The sequence below is a fragment of the Gobio gobio genome, assembly GCF_949357685.1.
Source record: "Gobio gobio genome assembly, chromosome: 25".
NCBI classification, from domain to species: domain Eukaryota; kingdom Metazoa; phylum Chordata; class Actinopteri; order Cypriniformes; family Gobionidae; genus Gobio; species Gobio gobio.
In genome coordinates this window covers 24,848,502-24,862,475 of record NC_137121.1, presented here as the reverse complement: position 1 = coordinate 24,862,475, position 13,974 = coordinate 24,848,502, and the positions used below count along the sequence as shown (strand labels likewise).

General features: G+C 37.7%; 1 protein-coding gene across 19 annotated transcripts in view; it reads right to left on the bottom strand.

Moving 5' to 3' along the window:
- Window positions 1–13,974, bottom strand: part of tpm1 (tropomyosin 1 (alpha)) — a 40,463-nt gene that overhangs the window by 3,045 nt on the left and 23,444 nt on the right. For 8 of the 19 annotated variants that reach the window (XM_079808717.1, XM_079808718.1, XM_079808711.1 and 5 more), the window contains 4 exons: window positions 13,725–13,795; window positions 12,126–12,201; window positions 9,407–9,469; window positions 9,210–9,279 (listed from right to left, as the gene is read on the bottom strand). In XM_079808717.1, coding sequence (XP_079664843.1) covers window positions 9,210–9,279; window positions 9,407–9,469; window positions 12,126–12,201; window positions 13,725–13,795 — 280 coding nt within the window. Of the gene's footprint in view, window positions 1–3,690; window positions 4,426–6,814; window positions 6,993–9,209; window positions 9,280–9,406; window positions 9,470–12,125; window positions 12,202–12,644; window positions 12,721–13,724; window positions 13,796–13,974 lie in introns of those variants that run through there. The other 11 variants (XM_079808719.1, XM_079808720.1, XM_079808714.1 and 8 more) reach the window with 5 other exon arrangements.

Below are 13,974 nucleotides of genomic sequence, written 5' to 3'. Positions count from 1 at the left end.
GGTTGTTGGACAACAGATGAAATGGTCAAAATTGCTTGCGACAGTCGTGGAAGTGTCAAACGAAATCAATCCAAAGTAGCAAAGTAATACACTGACTGTAGTGTTTCTCAACTCCAGTCCAGGCCCAACCTAACAGAATGTTCTGGATGTCTCAGGCCCCGTTTACACCTGGTATTAAGATGCGTTTTGGTCGAACAGATCACTAGCAGACAAGGGAGACACTCCCATTTACACCTGATGTCTAAATCCTTCGCTTTTGTCCACTTTCAACCACTTCTGACCTGATTTCTTCAAGGGGAGGGTCTATGGGGTTTTTCAGATCTTTCTATCTAATGGATGAAATAAGCTCGCGCAATTTACATATGAACGCGTCCGGAGAGACTGAAAAACATACGGAGAGCAGGAGCTTTTGTTTCTGCTCTGAAAGCCTCAAGACCAGCTGAACGCGGCGAGTGTGTCTTAGAAATCAGGAACGGTCAGTGAACATTGTGCTTGGTACATTTTTCAACTTCAAACCAAACTTGGGTCTCCAGCCGACAAAGTTTAAATCCCGTCTGGCTACGGCTAGCGTGGTTCCCATAATGTTTATGCATTAGGTCAGAAGGGTTTTGTGGCTGTTCGAACACAAAAACTTAAGCGTTTACACTATGAAAGCAATCTGGTTGAATAGGTCTTCGACTACCTCTAGAAGTGGTCGAAAGTGGAAAAGCTCAAAACATTTTTAGACCCCGTTTACACCTGTATTTGGCGTCGCCCCAAGCGCATCTTAATACCAGGTGTAAACAGGGTCACACTAATTAAAACACTCGAGTCAACTCATCAGCTTATTAATGTGTTGAGCAGGGGGACATCAAAAACGTCCTGGGAGGAGAGTCCAGAGGACTGCAGGTGAAAAACACTACTATAGAGTATATACTATAACAGGGTTTCTCAACCGGAGTGTGCAAAGAAACAACTACAACAAAATACATACAATTCTAAAACTTTTCATGATCCGAGACTTTTATTTTGAAAGACTGTCTGAGAAAAACCGCATTGTCCTGATTTAGTTGTCAGGCTTTATGTCGGTGTCATTATTCTAAAGTTATTTTGTAACTTAAGAAATTTATTTTAGAATTTTATTCAAAAAATAACTTTCCTGCACTGTCATACATTTATACTCTCACTGTATATCACTTCACTAAAGATAAAGAGCAAAGGAAATGAGCATGCAACGTCGTAGTTGCGTTGTCAATTAGCAAATCATGAAGTTACCTAATTTGAAATGACCTAAATTACCTACAAAATTTACATAACAGGCATGTCGTGTGTTAGCTGGGAAGGATTTGCATGCAGAGGATGTTCATTCTATTCATCGGGACCAGAGTCCATACATTTCAATAAAAGTTCATGTTAGTGTATTTGCCATGGTAACTAGTTCCCGTAACATTAATTTCCACTGTGTGCATTTTTTTGCTATTTAATAGCCTTACCTTATACTGTTGGTTCATCAGTGTTAGTGATATTCTTACAATTTATGTGTGTTTTAAGTAATTTGGGACAGTACTCGTGTGCATGTCAACCATTTCTAATAAATAAACCCGTCCTAAAATTCCTAAATCGCGGGTTAGTGACCACGGGGAAATGTGGGACCCATGGCCAAACCAGTTGAGAACCACTATACTACAGCAGCTATTATTGCCAATAAAATAACTACTAAAATTAATAAACTCATTGTAAGAAAAAAAAAAAACATGTGAATGTAAAATGAAAGCATTCGCAAATTACCCTAATAAATTAGTTTAAAATGTAACATTTAATGGATGTTTTTTATACCACATAAAATGTGGCTAAAAACATGCCATTCATTAATTTGAGTGGTAAGCCCAGTGAAAACACCAGCAGAAGGAAAAAAACCTTATTGTAGAGCCGTAACTGTGACGGGACGACATTCACCCTACTTGAGTCTAAACTCTTAATACCTCAGTAGAATATATAAACAGCAGATTAGGAGCTTAGAGCCGAATGTCGCAAAACAACAAGTCACCCAAAGCGAAGAATTCTGTCCTGACTAGTGACAACATGTGTGCCATGGAAAAATATAAAATTCCTAAAAATAAATGCTACAAATAAGAATATATCGTCACACGGAAGGGAGGGAGGGCGATGTTAAGTTTCTAAAAACAAAAACATTGTATTTTTGTATGCACTTTATGTTTGTACTCTTGCATTTGATAAATAAAAGTTATAAAAAATAAATAAATAAAAAAATAATAAAAAAAAGAAAAATATCGTCACTGTCGGGCTGAAACCTTGTGTTTATACATTTCGTCTAATGCTATTGTCATCCTTTACATCTGTATGCTGGTTTAAACAAATAATTATACATTTAACAGATTGTGACTAAACCTGGTAAATCCATTAGCTCCTCAAACTGTCAGTCAAACCTCATAACTCCATTGAGAATGTTCCGCACGCAGTTTGAAGCTCTGCTTGTTTGCATGCGAGGATAAACAAAGAACTGATGTTTGAGTAAGTACAGCGTTCTCTTTACTCAAGAAACACTATGTCCATAAAAGCTAATGTTTTTTGTATTTGAAGAGCGGAGAATAGTCCTAGTCTAGTATTTACAGTCTTGAAGCAAATAAAACCCTGTGCATATAGCGCTTTATCCTTTATATCTTGAGATTAACACCACATGCAAGTGTCTGACCATAGCTATATAAAACAACAATACGACTGTTTCATTTAACAAATACGAGGTTTCCGCACGACAGCGACAATATGTAAATTTGTGGTTCTCTCATCATCAACAACATCATATATAGCTACCTATATGTCCTTATTGTGTTCTTCCCTGACTTAAGCTCAAGTTTCACATTAAATGAGAGTACTACCTTTAATATAATATCTAGTTTTAATATGGCATTTGAAGCAATGCATGTTTGTGCAATTTTATGTTGTGTCGTGGGATTTTTTACTGCTCAACTGTGCCGTGGCATAAAAAAAGGTTTGGAAACACTGCTATAAACTATATAAACTAAAAATTAAATATAGAATAATGAATATAATGCAAGCTGTAAAATTATGAAATAAGATATAGTAAAACTCTCGTTCAGTAGAAAGAGGAGAATTTCTTTAAAGCTACACTGTGTGATATTTTCCCCCATCTAGCGGTGAAAAGGTATATGACCATCCAGTGAATATTAGTTTCTGTTCCTCTCAATTCCGATTTCGTTTTAACTCCTACGGTGGCTGATTTAGTCCAAGATTAACATGGCTTCCAGTTCGACCTCGTCCACATTCGACACGGTGCCATCGAGAGTTAAAACGCGAAAGGCGAAGCTTGAATTTACGGGTATGTCCCTCTTTGGCTGATGTACTTTCAAGATGGAGGGGCAACATGGCGACCTGCATTGGAACCCCTCACCCGTATGTATTTTCAATGGCATATTATAAACTTACGAGAATACTTCATTACTTGAAAGAAGTAAATATACATTAATGAGCACATATATTTTTGAAAGGACTAAGTGTTTTTAGCTAAGAATAAACAAAAAGTTACACAGTGTAGCTTTAAAATACCATATCCTATCTTCTATATTGTGTAAATGTTTTTTAAAGCGTTATGGTAGTGAACATGATATTCTCATCTCCACATGTTTTCTAATGCAAGTCTATGAGATCTCTCCTCAATACTCAACACAATGTGACATGACATGCTCATAGTGGCATTTAATATGTACATTTCGGTTTAGGGGTATGCTCAAAAACCCAACCCAAAGTATTAGCAATGCCATCTCATGAAACCGTAAGAATAGGTTTACTGTCGCAGGTTAATTTAAGTTGCGGTTGAGGCAATATTTTGAACATTTCCTACAAATGCAGTACAAGCGCGACAGGTAATCATGTGGTTTAAATGAACCGACATTAGAACAGAAGTGACTGTCATCTACTTCCATGACAAAACCTGATTAAAAAGCCACAGAAATTTAAATAGTAGGGCCGAATGAATTTGCCTAACATGTAAATGTGGAAGCCAACGTGCAGAGCTCTAGGAACGTTCCCCGCATAAGACATCGGCTTTATTAAACACTTGAGGAACAAAAGCTTGCTTTCACCTCTCTGAAGGTCAATAACAAGTCATAATAACCATAGAGGAAATCCACAACACCTACCAATGCTTCTGACTTTATTAGAGCCACAGCAATAAAAGCACATAGAAATGACAAGGAAAATAAACAACAAAAAAATGAGAAGGTTTACATATAGTTTTACATAAAGCAGAAAGAATTAAAAGGTCTGTACAAGAAGAGATGGGCAACGAAACACAATGATGGACGAAGAGAGGGAAGCAGGGATAGAGGGGTGAGGGGAAAAGAAAGGCTGGAAAGAGCAGAGTGATGTCGTTCAGCCAGCGGGAGGCGTCTTTGATGAACAATTTATCTGCACGGGGGAAGAAGTGAAAAAAATAAAAAGAGAGTGATGCAAGGGACAAAGAAAACTACCAAACACGAGAAAAGGGAAGAAACCACCACACACGGGAGCCACGATGCTTACCGTCCCAAACGGACGCTGGACATTTATTATAAAGAGCCTCCTATTGATCTCTGATAGAGTTAGAAGCGTATCAATGCACACTGAATCATCATAGAGGGGAGCCACACAATCACACGGCTGACTTACCAAGCAGCACACACTCTTAAACAACTACTACATAGTGACACAGATGAGATCAGAAACAATTGGGCCTGTCTTCTGAACAGAAGGAGACCTTGTTAGTAGTTCAATTTTACACCCCCCAAAAAAAAAGAGAGAACACCACACACACACACAGGAAGCCACCGAGCGCGAAATGCTTCCCACTGTAAAACAGTGATGTATTTGCTGAATATTCATCGCATGCTTTGGGGTTAAGGACGTGTGTCCACCTAAAAACTCCTAGCTGTGGACGCTTGAGAGTTTTTCTTGCTATGATATCCGCGGAAGTGTTCATTTTTCAGATGCACGTTTCTGTATTGTTTCTATAGAAAAATTTCGTTACAATGTAACGTTTTTGCTATGGTTCTCGTTTTAAATAATTTCGTTCTTATGCTTGTCGTCATCTGTTGACTTTGTACAAGCAGAATGTGGCGTTTGGTCGGTGTTGTATTTGTCCCGCCCCTCCTTCACTGTGATTGGACGGCTGGGTAAAAAGTGACGGTGATGAGCGCTGTGTTTTACCAAAAGTTGAGTCATCTAGAGTTGAACTCTCAGCGTCCAGAAAAACCCCAGCTGATTAGCACCTTGTCACGCTACTGGCTAGAGTTGTCAAAAGTACCAAGAGTTCGGTATCAATTCGGTAGAGAATTGTACCTCTAAGAATCCGTTCAGCAGGATTCTAAAAACCTCTGATTGGCCATTGTGTTCACGCACACAACATCCATGTCTGAGTTTGGCTACAATGATCAATGCTCTTCACCGAGTGATTCAATGGCCCTGTCCCATATGTCACCCTAAACACTCGCAGTCTTCCTACGAGTCTACACTTTCGTGACGTAACGCCGATTTGACTGCCGGGAAGAAGTTTGGCAAAAAGTGCGCATATCGACCGCAAATCCCCAAAATATCCACTGATAAACGCCTGCTTTCAAACGCTCCCAACTGTACTTTTGACAACTGCTGGCGTTTTAAAAATGTGGCACTCCCCTTGAAAACAACCGGGAAAAAAAACTATTTGGCGGACACACGGCCTAAGACTTCACAGTACTGCCAATAGGGCTGGGTGATATAGTGAATCTTTATGAGGCATCTCTTTATTATTCCGTTTGGGTTATAAAATAAAAGCAACATCCTGAATATTGTCATTTTGACTAATGACAGATTAAATGGGTGACTTTAGACAGAATGGCAACAATATCAGGAAGTCCGATTCTGTGATTACTTTGCCACACAAATTCCTATGTTTTCGTTAAAAATATACACTAACTTTCAGAAATTTGGGGTCGGTAAGATATTTTTTAATGTTAAAGTCTATTATGCTCACTAAGGCAGCATTTATTTGATCAAAAATACAGTAAAATAGTAACATGAAATACCATCCTTCAAAACCACTGCTTTCTATTTTGATATAAAATGTAATTTATTACTGGAATCAAAGCTGAATTTTCAGCATCATTACTTCAGAAATCATTTCAATATGATTTGCTGCTCAAGAAACATATTAATGCTGAAAACAGTTCTGCTGCTAAATATTTTTGTGAAATGTGATACCATTTTTTTTTTCAGGATTCTTTGAATGTGAAAATAGAAAAGCAGATTTGTAACATTACGAAGCTTTTTACGGTCACTTGTGGACAATTGAATCTGTCCTTGCTGAATAAAAGTATTAATTTTCAAAAAAAATTAAAACCGTACTGACCCCAAACATTTAAAAGGTAGTGTCTATAGATAAAAACATTAATATGCTTGTTATATTGATATATACAAAATAATAAATATTCTGTTCATTTCTTCAGTGAAAAACTATTTAAAATGTTAAATATTACTATATAATTTAATAAAAATATCCTTAAAAAAAGTTTAAATATTTAAATAACAACATAAATGTATAAACTTTTAAAGCTATATTGCCCAGCCCAAGTATAGACCAGCAAAAGTTTAACCAAAGTTGAGAAAGTTAGAAGTTATTTTCCTCACAAGATTATTTTGAACAAAGTGATACAATAGTTATGAATTCAAAACACAAACTCCTATGCACTGACTCTACAAGCCACGGGAAGAGTTTGCAATGAGCAAACAACTTGACATCAAATACCTAGAATAACAGACCATATGTCTTGTAGAGTTACAGAGATAGCAGAGTTTTTAAACAAGACCTTATTTGGAGAGGGGGGTTATGGGTAATTGGGGAGGGGAGGGGCACAGGCATAGGCAGAGACCGCAGATGAATTACATTGAAGTCATGTCGTTGAGAGCGTGGTCCAGCTCCTCGCTGATGGCTTTGTACTTGAGTTTCTGGGAATATAACTCATCTATTGGGATTCGGGATGGTGTGTTTGATGGAGGGGAGACAGAGGAGGGTGGACAGGAGGAAGTGGAAGGGGTATAAAAGCAGATGCAGGAGTGAAGCATCCAGTCCAGCGGCAAGACAGGCCCCAATGAACGGAGTGAGAGACAGCGAGAGAGTGACGTGTAGAGAGAGTGGAGGGAAAACAGAAAATAAAGTTAACAGGGAATGGAAAGGAACTGAAACACAAGGCAAAGACGTGACATATTCCTAAAATACCCGTCAACGAGTTAAATGAAACATTCTGTGATTTTCTCTCATGTAATTCAAACCATGTATGATTTTTCATCAGCGGAAAACAACTCAAATAAGGCTCGTTTAGATGTCATCTCAGGAGTTATTGATTTTAGAGTTTCCTGTCATTGATGTCAAACCTTATGTAGAGCACAAGTCATATATGCTACTTCAAGTATTTCCTGAAGCTTATGGCTGAGACTGTGTGGTACCACATACCAATAATGAACAAACACTAAAAGTTCAAAAGTTTGGGGTCGGTAAGCTTTTTTATTCCTATGCTCACCAAGGATGCATTTACTTGATCAAAAACACAGTAAAACACTAAAATTGTTAAACATTATTAGAATTTAAAAGTACATTTTCTAATTTTAATATATTTTCTAATGTAATTTATTCCGGTGACGCAAAGCTGAATTTTCAGCATCATTCTTGTATGTCACATGATCCTTCAGAAATCATTCTAATATGATGATTTGCTGCACAAGAAACATCTATTATTAATTTCAAAAACAGTTGAAAACAATTTGTGGAAATATTGATACTTCTTTGGGTAAAACTTTACAATAAAAGGTCTTTTGTTAACATTAGTTAATCTATTAAAGGGATCGTTCACCCAAAAATTTAAATTGTCATAATTTACTCACCCTCAACTTATTCCAAACCTGTATGAGTTTCTTTGTTCTGCTGAACACAAAAGATGATATTTTGAAGAATGTTTGGAACCAAGCAGATAGAGCAACCATTGACTACCATAGTAGGGGAAAAACATACTAAGGTAGTCAATGGTTGCTCTCTCTGCTTGGTTAGAAACGTTTTTTTAAATATCTTCTTTTGTGTTCAATAGAACAGGTTTGGAACAAGTTGAGGGCGGGTAAATGACAATTTTAATTTCAAGAACTATCCCTTTAACTAACATGAACTAACAATAAGCAATACATTTGTTACAGTATTTATTAATCTTTGTTAACGTCAGTTAATAAAAATACAGTTGTTCGTGTTAGTTCACAGTGCATTAATGTTAACAAATACAACATTTGATTTTAATCATGTATTATTAAATGTTGAAATTATCATTGACTTAGATTTATAAATACTGTAGATGTATTGTTCATTTTAGTTCATGTTAACTAAAGTGGTTAACTAATGTAACCTTATTGTAAAGCGTGACCCTTTTTTATTATTATAAATGTTTTAAATGACACGTTTAATTAATTTAATGAATACCTGCTGAATACAAGTATTCATTTCTTTCTTAAAATCCCCCAAACTTTTGATCGGTAGTGTAAATGTTCTTTTATCGTCACCTATGGCAGTTTAACAGCATCAGTTCCCATTATGGGAAAAGCAGTGCACTGTGGGAATTTGTTTATGAAACATCATTCATGCTCCACAGAAGGCAATGAAACCAAACAGGTTTGGAATGACATGGTGAAAAAATGACATTTTTCATTTCTGGATGAACTATTCCTGTTAGGGTTCTTACTGATGTCTCTGCGACCGGTACATTGCATTATCCCAGTGCAAACACAGCAGTATAATCATGAAAATTAACTTGTGCTTGTGAACAGCCGAAGACTATTTAACAGCAGGCTCCTTAAAAGGCAAATCAAGTTTAAACACTGCGAGTAATTGGACCTCCGCAACACCGGCGTCATCTTACAAAACAATGTGAAGTCTGTGTGTGGTTCTGCTAAATGACTGGTCTCTTCAAAAAGAAGTAATGCTTAATTGTGTGACTGAACCGATAAGGAAGCTGAAAGAAAGCCAGCGGGGCGGAAGGTTTGAGAAACAAGCATGACGACAGAGAAATAAAAGGCTGAAAGCTTCATGGCCTGAAGCGAAAACGCTTTTCTCCCTGAATACGTCACAATCACACGTATGAATGAAAATTCAGCAGGGGCTGAGATGACACTGAAATGAGAGAACGAGTGAATGAAAGTCGTACCTTCAAGGTCATCAATGGTCTTCTCAAGCTTGGCGACTGACCTCTCAGAGAACTCGGCACGGGTCTCGGCCTGCAGCGAACAAAAACATCGCCCTGAGTCACTTCTAGACAATAACATTTAAATGAACAGAATTGGGAGATAACAATGGTTATACTAGCCTAGCCTAAAAAAAAGCCTATGATAAAGAAGTTCTTACCTCCTTCAGTTTGTCAGTAAGGACCTTGATCTCCTCCTCATATTTGTCTTCCTTCTGTGAGTACTGCAGACATCACAAGAACCACAAAACATCAAGACAAACCAGCACACATGACCACTTAACTCTACATTAGTGCTTCACCCAATAAACTTAGGTAAAAAAAAAGTAGATTTATGTACAGTGACAAAAAGCCTATGAGGATTTTGTAAATTACATCATGGATTGTGTAGCCAATATTCAATTATATCTTCTTTGGTTGCATCAGCAAGACATTTAAGAGTAGTTGTTATTGTAGAAAGAATCATTTACTCCCCCTGGTGTTGTTCAAATGCTGCATGTCCTTTCTTTTAAATGTGTACCACTCACACTCAGTCATATAAATGGCAGTGAATAGCGACAAGCATCAAGCTTTTTAAAAAAGACACAAAAGGATCACAGAATGATCCCATGCGACACATTCAAAGTGTTCTGGTGGTATACGATATGGAATTTTATGTATTTAACGAAATCCTCACCTTGGCCGTTGGTCTTCAGTGTACGGCTATGTGACATGTGCGTTAGTGTGACTCTGCTGCAGTTCACTCGGTCTCGCCCAGAAAAAGCACAAAAGTTGTGAGAAATCAGAATTAACAACAACAACAACAAAAAAAGAGGTGATTATATCCGTTATGTTCATAGTAACAAGAAGTTATCATGTTCACATCTGTCAGCTGTCATTCTGAGATCCGGTACGGAGATTTCTAGGTGTTGCCTGTCGGGTCACGTTTTTGTTAATCTTGATTTCTCACTTCTTAACTTCTCAACTTGTGCGCTTTTTCAGGGTCAAGACTGAGTGAACACGGGGCAAACAGAGTCACACAAAAACACACAGAAGATCAAAGACCAAGGTCAGGATTTTCATTACATAATACATTCAATTTCATATCATGTACCCCCAGAAACACATGAAATATACATCGTGTCGCACGGGACCATTCTGTGATACTTTTGCATCTTTGAATGGCGACCAGCATCAAGCTTTTTAACTGCCGTTATATGAATGAGGACACGTTCATTGTTTTAACATTTTTCTCCTTTTGTACACCATAAAGGAAAGAAGGGCTTACAGCATTAGAACACCACCAGGGTGAGTAAATGATGATTTCATTTTCATTTTAGGGTGAACTATCCCATATAACTTAGAGAAAAGTTATTCATCATCATCATCATAATAATAATGGCAACTGTTGTTAAAAATTATTATTTTTTGGTTCCTGTATAAGGGTCAATGACATGACGTATTTTTTTGTGTCCGAATTCATTATTTTCCTGAAAAAAAATACATGTCATGTCATTGACCCTTATACAGGAACCAAAAAATAATTATTATTTTTTGGTTCCTGTATAAGGGTCAATGACATGACATGTATTTTTTTGTGTCCGAATTCATTATTTTCCTAAAAAAAAAAAAAAAAAAATACATGTCATATCAAATTGATCTACAATATCTCCTTTATAAGATACTCTTAATTGTTTTGGAATTGAATTTGACGTTTCAAAGACCTAAAATGTCAGGTGGTGCAACCAGCAAATTTACATTTAAAAGTATAAATTCCCACTGCAATTGCAAAATGAAGTAAGAAATATAAATGTAAACCATTATATAATGTATACAAATAATAAAAAACTTTAAAAAAAAACTCCTTATGGAAAATTGTGTTCTGAACACATAGAAAAGTGTCCGTTTATATGAATTGGACTAAAAGGGCAATACATAGAAAAGGGAAAGGGAATTTACCATGTGATATGCATTTTACAATGATTCACATGTATATTGTATATCATTTTAAATTAATATATGGTCGCACCACCTGACATTTTCTGGGTGGTAAAATCAGAAATCTTTAAGTTTAATAATGAATTAATGCTGTCTTAAAAGCTGTAAAACCAATATGAATCAAAACCATACATTTTTTGGACATAAAAATGCATTTTAAAACTCTTTTGCTTAAAATTATTTTATTTTTTTTATCTTAAAAAAAAAAAAATTATTCTTATTCGTCATTGACCCATAAACAACTACTCAGAAAACTCGGTAGTGAGACCCAATGGTATAGAAATGTACACGGTTGTATTTGATTGATTCACTTCATATGTAAGGCCCATTCACACTAAGGACGATAACTATATAACCATTATCCAACAATATCGTTGGAATCACATTCAGAACAATTTTTTCCCAGCTGATGAACAAAAACATTGACAGCCAATCAGAATCCATCCTGCTTTAAAGAGCTTGGGCTATTAAAGCAGCAGATGACAAACAGAGCGTTCTCGTCCGCTGGTGTAGACGCTAATAGAGTTATCGTTACAGTAATCGTTCTGGAGTGAACGGGTCTTCCTGCTGAAGACGACCTTGGCCTTTAGCTGGTCACCAGCATGTGTTGCGTTCTAGGCTTCTTAACCAGCTTAACCAGACTTCACTGCTAACAAGATTTTCTTAGTCAATCAGAAAGACCATCAAGCTTAAAAAAAGGCTATGCTGATGCGCCAGCTAAACCAGCAGCAAAGCAGTAGAAATCAGAAAATTAAGATGGTATTGTCAGCAAAGGAAGTAACACCATCTACTGACATTTTGCAGACAAAGATGGATTGTGAAACATTTAAGAGACACTGGTTATCCCGGTTGGTTCAGGAGGAGGAGTGGATGGTGTGCCTGGGGCAGCAGCAGCACACCTACCTTCTCAGCCTGGGCTTCCAGGGACTTCAGGTTGTTGGTCACAGTTTTCAACTCTTCCTCAAGCTCAGAGCATTTGCTGGTGTTTTACACACAGAACGCAGAGGAGAGGAAGGAAGAACAAAGAGGAGGAAAGGTACATTGAGAGGAGAAGGATGGATTGACATCAGGGAACCGGAAGAGAGGAAAGAGGAACAAAAGAAACAAAAACCCAAAAATCAATCAAAACAGGGGTGGAGGACAAGGGGAGTCCGAAATCCCCTTAACACAGCAGGAATGTGCCATGACGATCGGCTGCATGCAAATTGTTACACCTTACAAGAAGCGTTCGAGGAGCAGCATTCCTGCCAAGTTAGAAGGGCGTGAAAACAAAAGCTTCACAAACAAACAAACAAACAAACAAAAAGATGGACCAAATAAGGCTGCACAGGGAGCAAGCAGGGCTCACACATTCAGGTGGGACAGTTAGATGTGTGGGACAGTTAGATGTGTGTGACCTAATGGAGTCATGTGCAGTAGTACCTGTTCTTCAGATGCCTTTAATGACTTATAGGTTTGGTCCAACACTCGAAGCTCATCCTGTAATCTTCGATTGTTTCTGTTAGTGCGTGTGCAGGAGGAAGGCCATTCCAAACGCGGGCCACATGCAAGTTAACGGTGCGTGCAAAAATAAGGCATTATATAAGACAACAAAAACAGGAATGTGAGGCAGGTATTAGCCAACAGCAAAATGGGAGTAAAATTCTTAGGGGATGTAAAACACAGGACACATTCTTGTGTTACATTTGAGTAATTGTCGGTATGTGCGTCACAAGTGATTCTCAGCGGAAGTAGGATGCCATCCAGGTATTTTTCGTCTAATGTTTTATGTTTTTTCACATAAGAGCCGGGTAGGGAAGTAGGTCTATTCGGATGCAAGGATAGACTGAAGGCCTGAGGATGCCATTCACGAATGCAAAGGCGCTTCTCATTTCTTATTTGCGCATCCTCGTTTCCGTCTCTCGCGTCTCAGCTCCACCCACTTAGGATGCGAGGGAAGGATACACCCGTGTATCCTCGCTCATGGCTCCTCAGGAAGCTTCCTCACGGTGAAATCAGAGAATTAAAATGTCCTTTCAGATAACGTAATTCAATCGGTTTCCAGATCACAGGCTTGAGGCCGTAGGAGCAAGGAAACGAGGAAGCATCAATTTAAGTATTGAGAAGTACCCAAAGTTTAATGTCTAGTTACAAAATAGCGCATTAAAGCATGATTCGTGTCAGTTTAAACAATGGACCAATCCAAAAAAAGCAGGGGGCGGGGCAAACCGTGTGTACTGAATGTTGACACTTTGGCACTTCAGAAGAGGCTCTTATCATAGTCTGGTTTAATTATTATTAATATTATCATCTCTATCAATTACTACATTTTGCTTTCTTTCACCTCCGAAACGTAAGGGGGTTTACTAGCTAGTTAGCATCTTATGAATGTGTCCTGTGCGTATGCATCATGACAAAATCTGTAAGGTTGTGTGAGTGTATGAAGAGAGTCAGGCACATGCACATCAATATGAATATGTATATGTATGCAGACATGCAAGAAGCTGTGGGAACACCTCGTACCCCTCATTCAGCTCGGCACGCTCCTCTGTGCGCTCCAGCTCAGCCTCAACGATAACCAGCTTACGGGCCACCTGCACACACAGGCCAGATCATGGGACAATTACACACCTGAACTTGTATCCAATAAAGAAAGAAAAGTACACTTTCTACACATTAAACAAAATAGACCAAACAAAAGACAAAATGAAAACAAAATACAAGAGACTGAAAAAAAATAATAATTAAAAAAAAAAGACAAACGAACAAGACA